The sequence below is a fragment of the Citrus sinensis genome, chromosome 1 (assembly GCF_022201045.2).
Source record: "Citrus sinensis cultivar Valencia sweet orange chromosome 1, DVS_A1.0, whole genome shotgun sequence".
Taxonomy (NCBI): Eukaryota; Viridiplantae; Streptophyta; class Magnoliopsida; order Sapindales; family Rutaceae; genus Citrus; species Citrus sinensis.
This window is the reverse complement of record NC_068556.1, coordinates 1242431-1256849: the sequence shown is the minus strand read 5'-3', so window position 1 is coordinate 1256849 and position 14419 is coordinate 1242431. Positions and strand designations below refer to the sequence as shown.

Here is a 14419-nt window from a genome sequence, read left to right as displayed (position 1 = left end):
CTCGCAAAAAAAGAATAAATAAATAAAAGATATTAAAAACACCCGAATAAGAAAATGACTGAATCTGATTTAGTCAAAGGAAAAAGATTAAAAAAATGAAAACAGAGAGATAAAATGATCGGACAGCTTTAGGAATTAAAAACAATAAATTGTGGTAGGTAGGTCAAATTTTCCTTCCGGGCGGCTGGTAATTAAACTGCTTTTTGGTTGTTACAAATTAATCATGATTTATGACGTTGGAGATATAATAAAATGAACAACACCTTACGGATGATAATTAATGGTACGTGACAAATCACCTAGGACATAAATTTTATATCATTAAATAGATAGTGATATAATGTAATATTTTTAAATAATGTTAAATATTTCAAAACTTAATAAAAAATAATTCTCAAAAGAGTTGCCACGTATCAAAATAATTTAGGGTGTGTTTACTTGAGGGTTTAGGGAATGAGAATGAAAGAATGAGAATGAAATTCATGTTTACTTGACAAAATGTAATTTAGAAATTTGAATAAAATGTGTAGGTCTCACAAAATTTGATAATAAAAAATGGGAATTTCATTCCCATGGGGGAGTTGGGAATGGAAATGAAGAAATGAGAATGAAACATGAGTTTACTTTTATATCCCTCTAATTTTTTTATATTTTATGAATTACCCTTATTCAAATCACAATTAATTTTTATTATTTTAAATGTGATTATTATTATTATTATTATCATCATCATCATCATCAAATTTTGTTAACTTTATTATTTTAGTTATTATTAATTATTGTTATTATTATTTTTACTAATATTATCATTATTAATAATTTTATTTTTATTTTTATTATTTTAAATGTCATTATTATTATTAATTTTATTTTTTAATTAATAGTATTTTTATAATAATATTTATACATGTATCTAGTTAATGAAAATTACATTATTTAATATTATGGGTATTTTGGTAAATTGATTCTCATTTCCATTATTTATTTCCATTTATTTTGCCAAGTAAATACATCAATGGCATTCCAGCACATTCCCACTTCCATTTATTTTTATCAAGTAAATATTAGAATCTCATTCTCATTATTTATTCTCATTCCAGTCCATTCATATTCAACCTCATTCTCATTTTATGAAGTAAACGCACCATTAGGAAGTGACAAGTTATTCTTCTGTAAAATATTTAACTTATTATTTTCCTCTCTGCATAATTTTTTTCATTTTTCTCATGCAAACATCTCCATTTAATCAATGTTATTGTTGTTGGTATTAATGAATTTCTCTTGATTCTAAAAACTAACTTAATGGGTGAGACTTCCTCTCACACTTACAACTAACTAATGGTTCTTTCTACAAATCAAATATAAGATAACCCTAATAGTTACCTCGTCTGAAACAAACTTTTTGAATAAATTTAGGGATTACAACGCTAATGTTATATTAAAAATCTCGAGAATTTATTGACTAAATAAATGTCTCATCACATGAACATTTCATGTGAGATAAATGTTTTAAGAATAATGTTACTCATAAAAGTTTAAATATAAAATTTCATCTATATGATATAAGCGTGTTGTTCAATATTATGTGATAATAATTACCATATTAAAATTAAAAAATAAACAATTTTGAAGTCTAAATCACTTCATTAATAAATTGTTCTGTTTTGGGTATATTTAAAAATAAAAAAGAATATAAATGTTTGACTGATTGGTATCAAATTTTAATTTTTAAAACTTACAAATAAAACATCACGGAAAATGACAAAAAGCTTCCCTCTTGTTTATCCAAGTTCACCAATTTTCTTCTCATATTTTAAAATCCACTAGAACCACTTTAACCTTGCAATCTAAAAAAAAAATTAGATTTACTTTTTTATGGATAATTTCATTTCTTTTTTGTAGTAGATAAATTAGACAACTCAAAAATGAAAGAACTTTTAAAATTAATTTTTGAACTAATTTTTTTTTCAATTAATAAAATATTGTTGATGTCAGGAAATTATAGTGAATTTTAAAATTTAATATTGAGTAAAAGCTCATTTAGTCCTAATATTTTAAGATTAGTGTTCATTTAGTCCCTATATTTTTTTAAAAATATCTTGAAACATCTTGCCGTTAAAGTATTGATATCTCTATCGTTACGTTTTATTTCTTTTGACTTACTTTTACAATATTACCCTTTTATAATAAAATTTTTATTTGGATATTAATAGAAAATAATTAAATTACCAATTTAACTCTAGAAAATTAAAAAATATATATTATTTTTTGCAAGCACCATTTGCACACTTGGTAGTTTGCATACAATTTTTGACAATTTAAAATTAATATATTTTTTTTTATTTTTAGAGTTAAATTGATAATTTAACTATTTTTATTAATGTCCAAAAAAAATTATTATAAAAGGATAATATTGTAAAAGTAAGACAAAATAAATAAAAAGTAATGATAGGGGTGTCAATACTTTAACGGTAGGAATGTTTCGAGATATTTTTAAAAATATAGAGATTAAATAAATAATAATCTTAAAATACAGAGACTAAATGAACTTTTACCCTTTAATATTAATAAACAAAAGAGAAGTTGCGGCCGTTTCCCTCAATACCGCTTGCGAATGCATGATGATCCTTTTTTGTTTTTCTTCTTCTTCTTCTTCTTCTCTCCTCTGTAATTAGCTCGACGTTAATGTCTTCTCAATAATTGAATTATATTCAGTTTTCAACTCAAAAATAGTTGAATGATTCGGTCTTAATTTTTATTTTAAAAAAATACCTCTATGTAAAGACAAACGTCACTCACTACTAAGTCTTGTCATGAGTAGAATATAATATTAACAAAAATTTTCAAGCCAAATTGTTTGACGATTGGTATTAATTTTAATAGTAAAAAAATACCTCTATGTAAAGATAGAACATGAACGTCACTCCAAGTTTGGCTTTCCGAGTGCTGTATATTGTTTCCTTCAAACAATTGTCTAGCCAAAATGTTTGATCGAGATAAAATTTAAGTTTAAAAACACCTCTATGTAAAGCAAAAGAGTAAATATTAATTGTCTAACTTTATCAAGTGGTAGGTATAAAAGCCTCTCTTGCAACTTGTAAGTTGAAATGAAGCAATCGACAAAAAAAATAATAATAAATAAATCAATCAGCAATTGTTTAATGAACTACTCCTACTAGAGAAAGTCCATTTGTATTTTGCTGCCATATTGTAAGTTCAACGGTTGAAGCGACTTTAAGTGATCTTATTGCGTTGAAGTTTGAGTTGGCACATTTTGACGGGAATTGTGGTCCGAAATTAAAGAATGTAATTAACAGAATCTTATAGACTTGAATGAAATTCACCATGTAAATTTACTGTAAAATCACGTGCTGCGACCAGTGAGTCAAAGAAAAGGTGGAAGCGGAAGATCTGATTTGCGCGTGATTCGCAAGAGTACAGAGAAAACAATGAGCAAACTTCCTAATTTCGGTAGGATGATCAGAGACAGTGATTTTGAATTCCATTTTCTCACATATTCGGATTTTAAGACATCACGGCCAATATTTTTAGAGTAATATTAGGTATCTTAATCTCTAACTTTTAATTTGAATCTTTATTAATGTGGCATTCATTTATTAATGATTATTAAGTAATTTTAACGAAATTTATCATTCAATAAAATACTGACACATATCGTTAAAATTCAAATATTGAGATCCCTAACATTATTAATATTTTCAAGATTAAGATTTTCTCTTTTTGTCTCTCTTTACTTTTGCAATTTAGTTTAAAAAAATGGCTTAATTATAAACAAAACAAGAAAATAAATACAAAACCAAATCTTAACTACTCATTAAAGAATAAGAGACAAATAGAGGAGGAAAAAAAAGATAAAGAGAGGATCCTTATTCATATTTTTAATAGTTTTGATTTTAAATTTATATTTTATTTGATATTTGTTTGTGATATTTGCTTCATTGCTCGTAAGAATGATTTAATCACGCATTGTTATGGTGTTATTTTTTATGTTGTAAGTCTCTAGTATTATTTAAAGAGAAATTTTTTGTTGTAATTTTTATATTTTTACTAATGACTAGTTGAAGTTGACATTGGAGCACAATCCGGTCAAATTTTCTAATTTTGATTTTCCACATTAAAATCATTTTTTTGACTTGTGATTGATTGTGAATTATTTTTCCATTGAATTGTGTTTATTACTAAGTTCGGTCTGATTTTGATTTTCAAAGATACCATATTTTTCAGCACTCATCAGCCATTATTTCAATAATTTTGAAAACAAATGAGGATGAAAAAACGAGTGCCTTAACTAGCCTGTTGCAAAGGACAATATTTTGGAAACAAAAATCTGGATTTTAATAGAATCAACGAAAATCTACATCAATTTTGGAGACTTTTATATTGTGGCAGTGGTACTGGTTCGTGTTGGGAAAATATGCTCTTTAAAAGCATATGTGTTTATTTAACTGTAATAAACAATTTTTTCTGATTAATAAAATAAATGAGGTATTTTATTCAAATATCTTAATTGCATTAATATTTGTATTAAAGTCCATTTAATCATATTATATGTATTTATGTGATCACCATGTGGATTCACAGAAGACATAAATACAAGTTATCTTATGATTAAATAAATTTAGTTCGCAGTTGATAAATAAAGTTGGGCACTTTATTTAGGTATAGACTGTAATAAATTCATTGAATGATTTGTCTTAATCATGTATGAATTTATTGATGTAGTACGACTACATTGAACAGGATCACATATGAGATTTAATTAACTTTGTAATAACTGTCAGACTTATTAAATCTCATAGGCGTTGATTTTACTGTAATCTTAATCTTGAGTTAATTATGATTTCATGATTGTGATTGTTATTTCATTTGAGTTACCTATGGGCACGACACATCCTTGTGATCAAGATTACCCGGTATCTTGGTGGGAGCAATTATGAGTATTGGAGTTATGGATTAACAATATAGAATTTGTACAACACATCTCTTAATAGGTTTTCGGTACTTGATCATAGAATTCTCTGGCCATAGTGTATCAACATATTTAGTATGTTGAAAATGATCATTAGAGAAAACCAGTAAGGATCAAGGAATAAGATGTTATTAAATTGATTGGACAGTTGAGATATCAATTTAATTAACGATGTGGTACAAAGGATTGTGCAGTAAAGAAATCAATGTGGCTTGGGACGAATTATTATTCGAGCATACAATTATGGAAGTCAGTTCCAATCTTTTAGTGGAGTAGATTTGGAATTAAATAATTGGGCTAGTTTAATTACATGCCTAATTATTGTAGCCACTATTGTATGTTCCCAAATGATCCCCGGGTTAGCTCATTTAATTGATTGCACCACTACTGGACTAATAAGTAAGATAACTAGCAATTTGGGTCAAAAGCCTAAATATATCATTTAGTGGGAGGCTCCATTTAATTAGCTTTTGTATAAGGGGCCTTATGTTATTTTACAAGGTGGGTCCCCTATTGAAAAAGCAAATAACGTGGGTTTTGATTTTTCATTATTTGGAGCCTAGGGTTTTCACTAAAGGGAGATATATAAGGCTTATTTTTCTCAACAGAAAAAAGACAGAAGCCACTTTTACAGATCAGAGAAAAAGATTTTTCTCTCTATTGTTGAGAGAAAAATTTTCTCGTGCTAGTTACTTTGGTAGTGATAAAGGCGCCCACACGTCAAGTGCAGATCGAACCTGAGTCATAACCTGGAAGATCATTGGTGGCAGTTCGTGATCTAACAAGCGTGGTGGTGACGGATCGTGATCTAACACGCGTGGTGGTGGCGGATCGTGATCTAACAGGAGAGGTGGTGGCGGATCGTGATCTAGGAGCCTAAATCACTTCAACGGAAAAATCCAAATCGGATTTTCAAGGTACGATTTCTAGAATACGAATTCTTATATATTATATGAGAGCGATCTTCAAAAGGTTTTATAAAAATTTTAAAAACCTAATTTTTCCCCAACAGTTCGATGCTAAGTCAACAAAGCCTGAAGCTTTAAGTATAGAAAGCAGTATTCAAATAAAATAATAATCGGGAAAGAATATTAAATACGTGCATTAGAAGTGACATATTTGTTTATAAAATAAGAATTAAATTTTCAACCCTAATGTCACTTTCTTCTCTCTAAAAATTTTTTACTGGAATTTTTTTTATTGAATTCCAATAATTTTTTAGTGGACTTTATTTTAAACAAGGGACAGCTGCATTGTCTTGATCGGAAAATTCGCTTTATTAAAATAATCAGTCGACTCACTCGTGTAGATAATTTCCTTGACCTGTTTTCATTGTATGGACGGTGTTTATTTTTCCATTGTATGGACGGTGTTTATTTTTCCTTTGATGCTTGATTAAGACCTAAAAATCTGGACTTCTCCATAATAAATAATAATAACTTGGCAATCCAAAAACAGCGTACGTGGATTGCAAAAGTGAATACAGCTAAAATCGCATTTTAATCCCTTCACTCAAACTTGTCCCCATCACAACGGGGATTTCATTGTAAATTATATATTTAAGTGGGGTTGGGCATGAGTTAGGCGCGGTGAGTGAGGGCTAACCCAAGCCAGAGGGAAGAAAAAAAAACTTGTAAAAATTGGTTTGAATTGAGTTGGGTTATAGTTTGAATACGTAAAGTACAGATTTCGTGTGAATGGGTTAAAAAATAAAAAAATGAATTCTTAAACATTAAAAGATAAAAAAAATTATATTAGAATTTATTTTTTTTCTTCTTTTTTTAGTTCCATTCACACGAAATTTGCATTTTAACAATGCACTTAAGAAGTTTTATATGCATATGTGCGCGCGTGCACATGCTTAAGTGTGTCCATCTAAATAATTTTAGAATCAGAAATTAAAAGATAAGAAATATACAATTTAAATAATTACTTTTTTTTTTACTTTCTTGGAGGAATTCTTTTTTTTTTTTGTTTTACTGTTTTAGCTCCATCAAAATGGTTTTAAAATTTGGACGTTATTAATAGCTACACGTCAGCTAGATAATGAATACAAAATATTGTCAAAAATAATAATAATAATAATAAACCACCAAACCTCACAACGGATAAAATATGATCTTCAATAGTTTAAAGTAAATTAATTTAGACTCTTTGATGACTAGAAACTAAAGAGTTCAACAATTTAAATAAAGTTCAAGAGTACAATTAATAATTTAAAAAATGATAAAGAGTACACTATTTAAACTCAAAATTTTAACTCAGAGAATAGATTTTACTCTTACGATAAGTTTAGATATTGACGGATCAAAGGGTGAAATAGGACATGACTTAAGTACATTAATCATGCAGTTTTATGGGTTAAATTTTCTTGACCAACCCCAAACCCACAAAAGAATTTGGGTTAGGTTCGATTTGGGTTATGCAGATAGGTTTCTTGGCCCACTCCCAATTTGAATTGAAAGCTACTGAAATTTTACGTCAAACACTCAAATAAACAACTTGCAAAAGGGAAATGGGAAAAAATAAAAAAAATAAAATCTTACATTACATTGTAAACGGTTAAATCATTTACGGATTCTTTCTGTTGCCGTAATGCATGAAATTAGAAAAGAAAACACAACAATTGCTTAAAGGAAGGAACAAAGTTAAAGAAAATAGAGCCATTGAAATTTTTTTTGTTATAATATAATAAATAACCGAAATCCTTCTTTCACTTTCAGCGTATGAAAGAAAACAGACATGTTTGGTTGCTAAGAAAATAGCTAAGAGAAAAAAATGTTTTTGGAATCTGTATTATTATTATTATTACTCAGCTTAACTTGTTACAAGAATACAATCTCTATTTATATAGAGATTGTATATACATCTCTTAAGCATCACTATCATTACTAATTGACAACTAACTATTAACTAATTACAAGCTAAACTTCAACACACAGTACACATTGCGTTGTAACAAACTTTTAACGATTTTTGCTGAGCTGTCATCTTGCTTACTAACTTCTGACGTCACAGTTCTATTTTCTTTCTTCAGCTTACAATTCGTTTTCTTTCTTCTGTATGAAATGAGCTTCCTTAACAGCGTACAAATGGAATAAGGAGGTATTCAACATAATATAACTGCAAATGCGATTGCATAAAAAAGTTAGTTTGGAATTAAATAATGGAACTTGCATGAGGAATTTGATTTAGTATGTAAGTACAATCACTTGCCTTCCAAATAAACATGTAGAAAGAAAATGTTGAGGTGTTACTAGAGAGATCAACGGTTCGAGCTCGAAGCCATAGAGAGGAGGCAAGTATGCAGTGGCTTATTATCTGCAAGAAAGTAAAAATTTAACAAGTGATAAAGATCATATTTGAGCACATATATGGGTAGAAGGCTAAAAATTCTTGCCAAAAACATTAGAACAATTAATTCTTACTGTGAGAAGCTTGCTTAATAAGATAGATGAAGAAGCTCCAACCACTACCGCAGCTCCGTAAGCAATTGAAAGCATATAAACACAAAGCCAAAACACCTTTCGAGAAAGAAGAAAGCTTTTGTAACTTGTAAGCTAATTTTTATATTATAATTCACTCGTTGCTTGTAAAAAGAGATAGAAGTTGGAAAAACAAGAAAAATCTGAAAAATGGTGGGATTAATTCGAATGCTTTATGGCTTTAAATTTCCTCCAGCTTCCAAAAGCTGATATCAAAATTATGGAAAATACAATTGATACTAACTTACTTACCCTTTCTTTCCCTAGCTTGACACTGAGCGTTTCGATGCCAAATTCTTTATCACCATCCACATCATGCAAATCCTGATAAATATTGATAATAAATAAACTAGTAACCACCAGTTATTTGAAATCACTTTTAATTTGTTTTCTATGTTATTAGTTTTCATTGGTAAGTATATTGAATTTGTGAATTACCTTGAGAAATGCACTTGCAATGCAAAAGCAGCAAATGAAAACGGTTGCAAACATCAATGATCTAGTGATTTCTACAGGTCTACCAAGCACGTATTTCTGTTCACATGTATCAGACCCAACTCTTTAGAAAGCAATAGAGGAAAAGATAATATTAGTGTCTAGATTTTAATTTAAGTTTTTTTTTTCAATCACATTTATCAAGTTATTCTCAGAAAATATTTTTCCATAAATAAAGTATGTGTAATTCTATTTTTGGACTAAGTAGAACGACATTTTCATCCCTCTTAGAATTTTTTTAACACTTGGGTCTCATATTAACATTTATTAGGATCAAATTAATTTCGTTCCTTTACATTTTTTTACTTAAAATCATGACTTAATTTCAATCCATTGGACCTATTTAATTGAATGTTGGCATCTTAAATGTTTACATTTCTAGGATGAATGATGATTAAATGCTACTTATTTTGGCATCTACACTATTGGATTGAAAGGATCTAATGTAATTTAACCAGAGGGCTTGATAGAGTGGCTTTCAAATACCTTCAGTTAGAATCCGAGAAAAGGTAAAGGACTAAAAGTTATTTTGGGTTTTACCCATTCCCACCCTTCTTTTTTGCAAACAACATGATATGTCTTAATGTCTAAATTGATTATCATGACATTTACAAAATAAATTTAGTTTATTCATTTAATAAAACGTCATATCATCGTTTAATTATGCGATTCTTTTGTTATTATTCCAATTCTAGAGATAAAAATGAAATAATAAAAATTTGTTAGTGGCCCAAATGATGAAAACAATTTCTATAATGGACAAAATTATCATTCTTTATTCCAACTAAACTTAAGAACTGTATATTCTATCTTCATTCTATTCCTTTCCTTATCTCATTATTCTTCTATTAACCAAACATCACTTATGGGACCAAATTATGCCCCAAAAAAATGGAAAAAAAAAATCCCATATTTTGTATACCTGGATATGTATGAAGTAAGGAAATTGTTGTAGAAGACCGTTCAGAAACATGATGGAGATTGCAGCTAGAAATGAATTTCCCTTTCATCTAAGAAAGGGAAGCTGGAACATTGGAAAGAAATAATCAGATGAATGCAAAAGTAACATGATATTTTTATGTGTATTATGTGTTTGTGCGTGTGCATATAAAGGTTGTTCAAATATATTATATAAAATGGCAATTTGAGTGCCTACTTGGACGGAGTAAGCTGTTCCAAATAAAAACCATACGATGACGCCCAAAACAAGCGGTGGAGATCGAAGCATTATTGCGATAGCGAGACTCTGAAAATGCAGATCAATGAAAAAGAGACATCTTTCCCAGTAACCAAATCATTTTCTTTGTTCTAAATTAATTGAAAAGTGAAAAGTTTACCATATACAAAAACACAAAATAGGACGCTTGGTTTGGCGGTTGCTTACCATCAAAACAGATGTTAAAGTAATTGCGATTCCAGTCCCCATTGAAAAATTCACCAGAAGCAAGGGGAAGATAGGGCTTGTTAACCTTTGAAGATATTAAGCTGATTTGTCAGAAAAATTAGGAAAAACATTATGTATACAAGCAAATTAACATAATATGTGCTGATTTACAATCTGATCACTTCATAAAAATTCCATATATATTATTCTTTTGTTCAATTAATTTATTACATATTGGAAATACCTTGTCTATTTCAAAGAATAATTGATGATGTCTCTATTGGAAATACCTTGTCTATTTCAACATCAGACAACTGGTTTATGGCCGCCACATAAATGTGCATCAGAAGTGCAGGTACCAAGGCCTAAAATTTCAAGAATTAGTTAAATTGATTATTTCAAATAATAATCGTTCCAGAAAAGAAAATTGTAACCTCTGTCGCGTAAATTTTACCTTCAATAATCCAATGAAAAATGTGGGAGTCAAATCAGAAAGTTTTTCCACCGGAAGAAGAGAATTCGAGGTTGCCGCTATAACCTGATAAACGGAAACTTATATCTGTCAATTCAATAGATATGACATTTCATTATAGATTTATATACTTCTTTTGAAGAAGATAGTAGCTAACAAGCAACTCACAACGCCAGCACAAGCATAGGGACGAATGAAATGGTATAGGGCATTCAAATTCTTTAGAAGAACATTCTGAAAGCTCTTGGAATTATCATCATCATCCTCAGATTTTGATGCATAACCATCTTTAAAGTGACAGGAACACGGTACTTGTTGAATGCTTTACAGTTTCTGTTGCTTATAATAATATCCTCTCTGTTCTTAATTTTATTGGTAAAACAAAATGAACTTTGAGAGGTTTGAAAGCGTACTTCTTGCCTCGAATTCTTCTGTTCAGGCCGCCATGGGAATGTATCACTGGCGATTGGAGTGTTTTAAACGGAACCTGAAATCGCCAAAAGGATATAAGTTTAATTAGTCATATAAAATATGTACTAGAAAAATTACAATTGGTTCATCTTTGTATCTGAAGTTTCCAGGGAAGTTTTTTAATTATATCGGCTAAACGAGGTCGATTGTGATTCTCCTTCTCGTTTTAACTAGAAAGGCATTACAGTATCCTGATACGTCATTTCATTACAGCAAAATATATTAGTGGCAGCAGCCAGTTCAATTGGTACATTCTTTTTATGTTGAAATAGAGTAATGCTACATTTCCATAGCTGCATATAGCATATTTGATGTATCATTCGGGATAAAATCATACAACCTATGTACTTTAATTATGTAAGTACAGCAAGATGATTTAGTGGGCACTAGCACCATCATATGGTGAGTACCTAAATACATAGCAAAATGTTTTGATTCTCTGTAAATGATGGTAAAACGGTAGATTAATAAAATAGTGCCATATCATACTATCACTCACCATAAGATGATGAGCATCATCACTTACTAGATCATTATTATGTAAATATTATAAAAAAAAAACTCAAATTTATACTTAAAATCATAAATATTATCTTGAAGAAAATTCATTGGAAATGAGAGACTTACCAACCTGTTGTAATGGATGATATTTTGAAGAGATGCCTAAACGCTTTGAAGCATGATTTGCTCTCTCTCTCTCCCACGCTCGATTATGAAACTAATGAGTTTAACAAATATGACATCAATTATATAGTTGTTTAATTTCAACAAAGTGTTGGCTTCTCTGGCAATGAAGTCCCCTTAAGTGGCTTGATTAGGTTTGCTCCCCAGTTCGAGTCGCAGGGAAGTCGCCTTTGTTGGGAGAACCTGTGCCTCCCGGTTCGAGCGGAAATTTCTAGTCTAAGTTGTGGTACAAGCTTAAAGGTGCCTTCCATAATTGGGGACCTTCCCAGGATACCTCGTGATTAAAATAAAAAAAAATATAGTTGTTTAATTTAGTGTTGAGTGATCAAACTTGAAGACTTTGCCAACCAATAATAAAATAAGTGTAATGATACATGTAAAAAAAATAGAGAGAAACAGGGACTTTGCCAATAAATTATAATATATTTATTAAAAATAGAGAGAGAGAGATGACATTTTTGAAGGTATCAAAATATCCTTGTTAATTATCTTGCACGTGGCGAACTATGAACAACTTGTGTTTATACTTATAATTTATCAAGTAAAATTGCAACATGGAAGGGACAGCAAACGATTTGACCACGTAACCAATAACCTTGTGCCGTGGCCCATGTGACCACGTGTAGAAATTGAATAGAAACTTATCTCGTTAATAGGGTGATGTACTGATGTCTGGTTGTAATTAGCAATGGTAATTTGAGTTATGATTCATTTATTGAATTCGATTCAATGCAAATTAAATGAATTTGAGTGTTAAAAAATTAATTTGTTTAATAAATGGGGGAATTAAATTTGATTAATTAAATTAAACGAATTGAATCCGAATTTGAGGACATTGATTCGTTAAATAAATGAATTATAAACTAATAAAATATAATCCATTTGTTTAAAACTTTATTTATTGTTCGTTTGATTAAGTTACTTATTTATCCTTAAATATGTATTAAAAAATTTGAAATTTGAAGTTTGAAGGCTAATATAATAATTATAAATGATAATAAGATAAAATATATAGCAATTAGATTCGTTACAGATTCGTAAAAGGATAAAAAAATAATAAACAGATCCAGATTTGTTTCGATTCATTTATAATTCATCTGAATGAATCGGACGAATCAAACCGAATATTCGTTTAATAAACGATCGAATCCCAACCCTAATATTTCAATTCATTTACTAAACAAATTGAATTCAAATCAGCAAAATTATGATCTAATTCATTAACGATTTGATTCGTTTATTCATTTTGCTGCCCCTAGTTATGATAGGTCACCAAATGCACCCAATGGTGATGTCTTGTTTGTTGGAATAAAATGTAATGATGTAGGTTGGTTGTGTATTGCAAGTCGAAGCTTGTGATGAGACGAACAAACCTAGAATAGGTTGCATCATTTACCAAGTACTTGAGCTGAAAATTCCACTTCTTTCCTAATCATTTTCTAGTTTTAAGATTTTTTCCTATTTTTCTTGAATCTTAGAGGATTTTTATCTTTTTTTTTTCTAGAATTTGGATTTGAGTGCTATTTATTTTCCTTTTGTTGTTTTAGTGAGAAGAATTTAATTATCATATTATATTTTGGATGTACCTGTTTTGCTAAATTCATAATCTTTAAGCTTGTTATAAAAGGGGGCTCAAAACCCTATTTTTATTCATTCAAACTTTCAATAAAATTTATCATTTTCTACCAGCAAACTCAAATAACATATCCGTTTTTTCAGTTGGTAACAAAGTAAGTTCGCTTGTCATCATTGTACGACCACACGAACAAATGAACAATCGTCTCAAAGACGCTGATCAAGGGATGCAGGCAATATTTACATAGACTATTAGACAGATGGTCACAGAAGCAATCTTGCAAGTCATTGAGAACCATTTAACCCGAGAATGGTAGCGATGGAGCAAGCAATCGAAGGTCCCATGTTTTCCATGAATAACATAAAGAGAGAGTAGCGACAAAGAGTTAATCGTGAGAAAGTTGTTGAAAGAGTCAATCAAGATGAACAGCCTCGGGATTGTCACCATGAAGAGGTATAGTAGGGCTTCAATCGCGAAGTAGCGCCTCAGGGCATCAATTGCGAAGTAGTACTTAAGAACCTAGAATCCGTGAGGCGAGTGCAGTCGCGCGTGCGTGAAGAGTTAGGAAGCAATTCGAAAGAAAAAAGAAGTTAAGGATTATGATAAGAGGCGCAAGAAGAGTTTAGATTGCAAGATTAATGTTAATATTGTAGATTTTTATGGTGGAATGCATGTTGAAGAGTTTTTAAATTGAATATCAGACGTAGAAAATTTCTTCTAGTATGTGAAGATTCCTCAGCGTAAGCATGTTAATTAAGCTTGTGGCATTTAAGTTGAAAGGTGCAGCATCCACATGGTGCCAAAACATACAGAATCGACGAAGAGTTGTGGAAAAGCCACGGATCAAACCATAGCCTAGAAT

At 29.8% G+C, this 14419-nt stretch overlaps 1 protein-coding gene across 1 annotated transcript in view; it reads right to left on the bottom strand.

Moving 5' to 3' along the window:
* Positions 1-8007: 8007 nt before the first annotated feature.
* Positions 8008-14419, bottom strand: part of LOC102625279 (coumarin 8-geranyltransferase 1b, chloroplastic-like) — a 28442-nt gene continuing 22030 nt past the window's right edge. The window contains exons 10-12 of the mRNA XM_052436773.1: positions 8419-8514; positions 8207-8311; positions 8008-8113 (exon numbers count right to left, since the gene is read on the bottom strand). Coding sequence (XP_052292733.1) covers positions 8069-8113; positions 8207-8311; positions 8419-8514 — 246 coding nt within the window. The 3' untranslated portion in view covers positions 8008-8068. The remainder of the gene's footprint in view (positions 8114-8206; positions 8312-8418; positions 8515-14419) is intronic.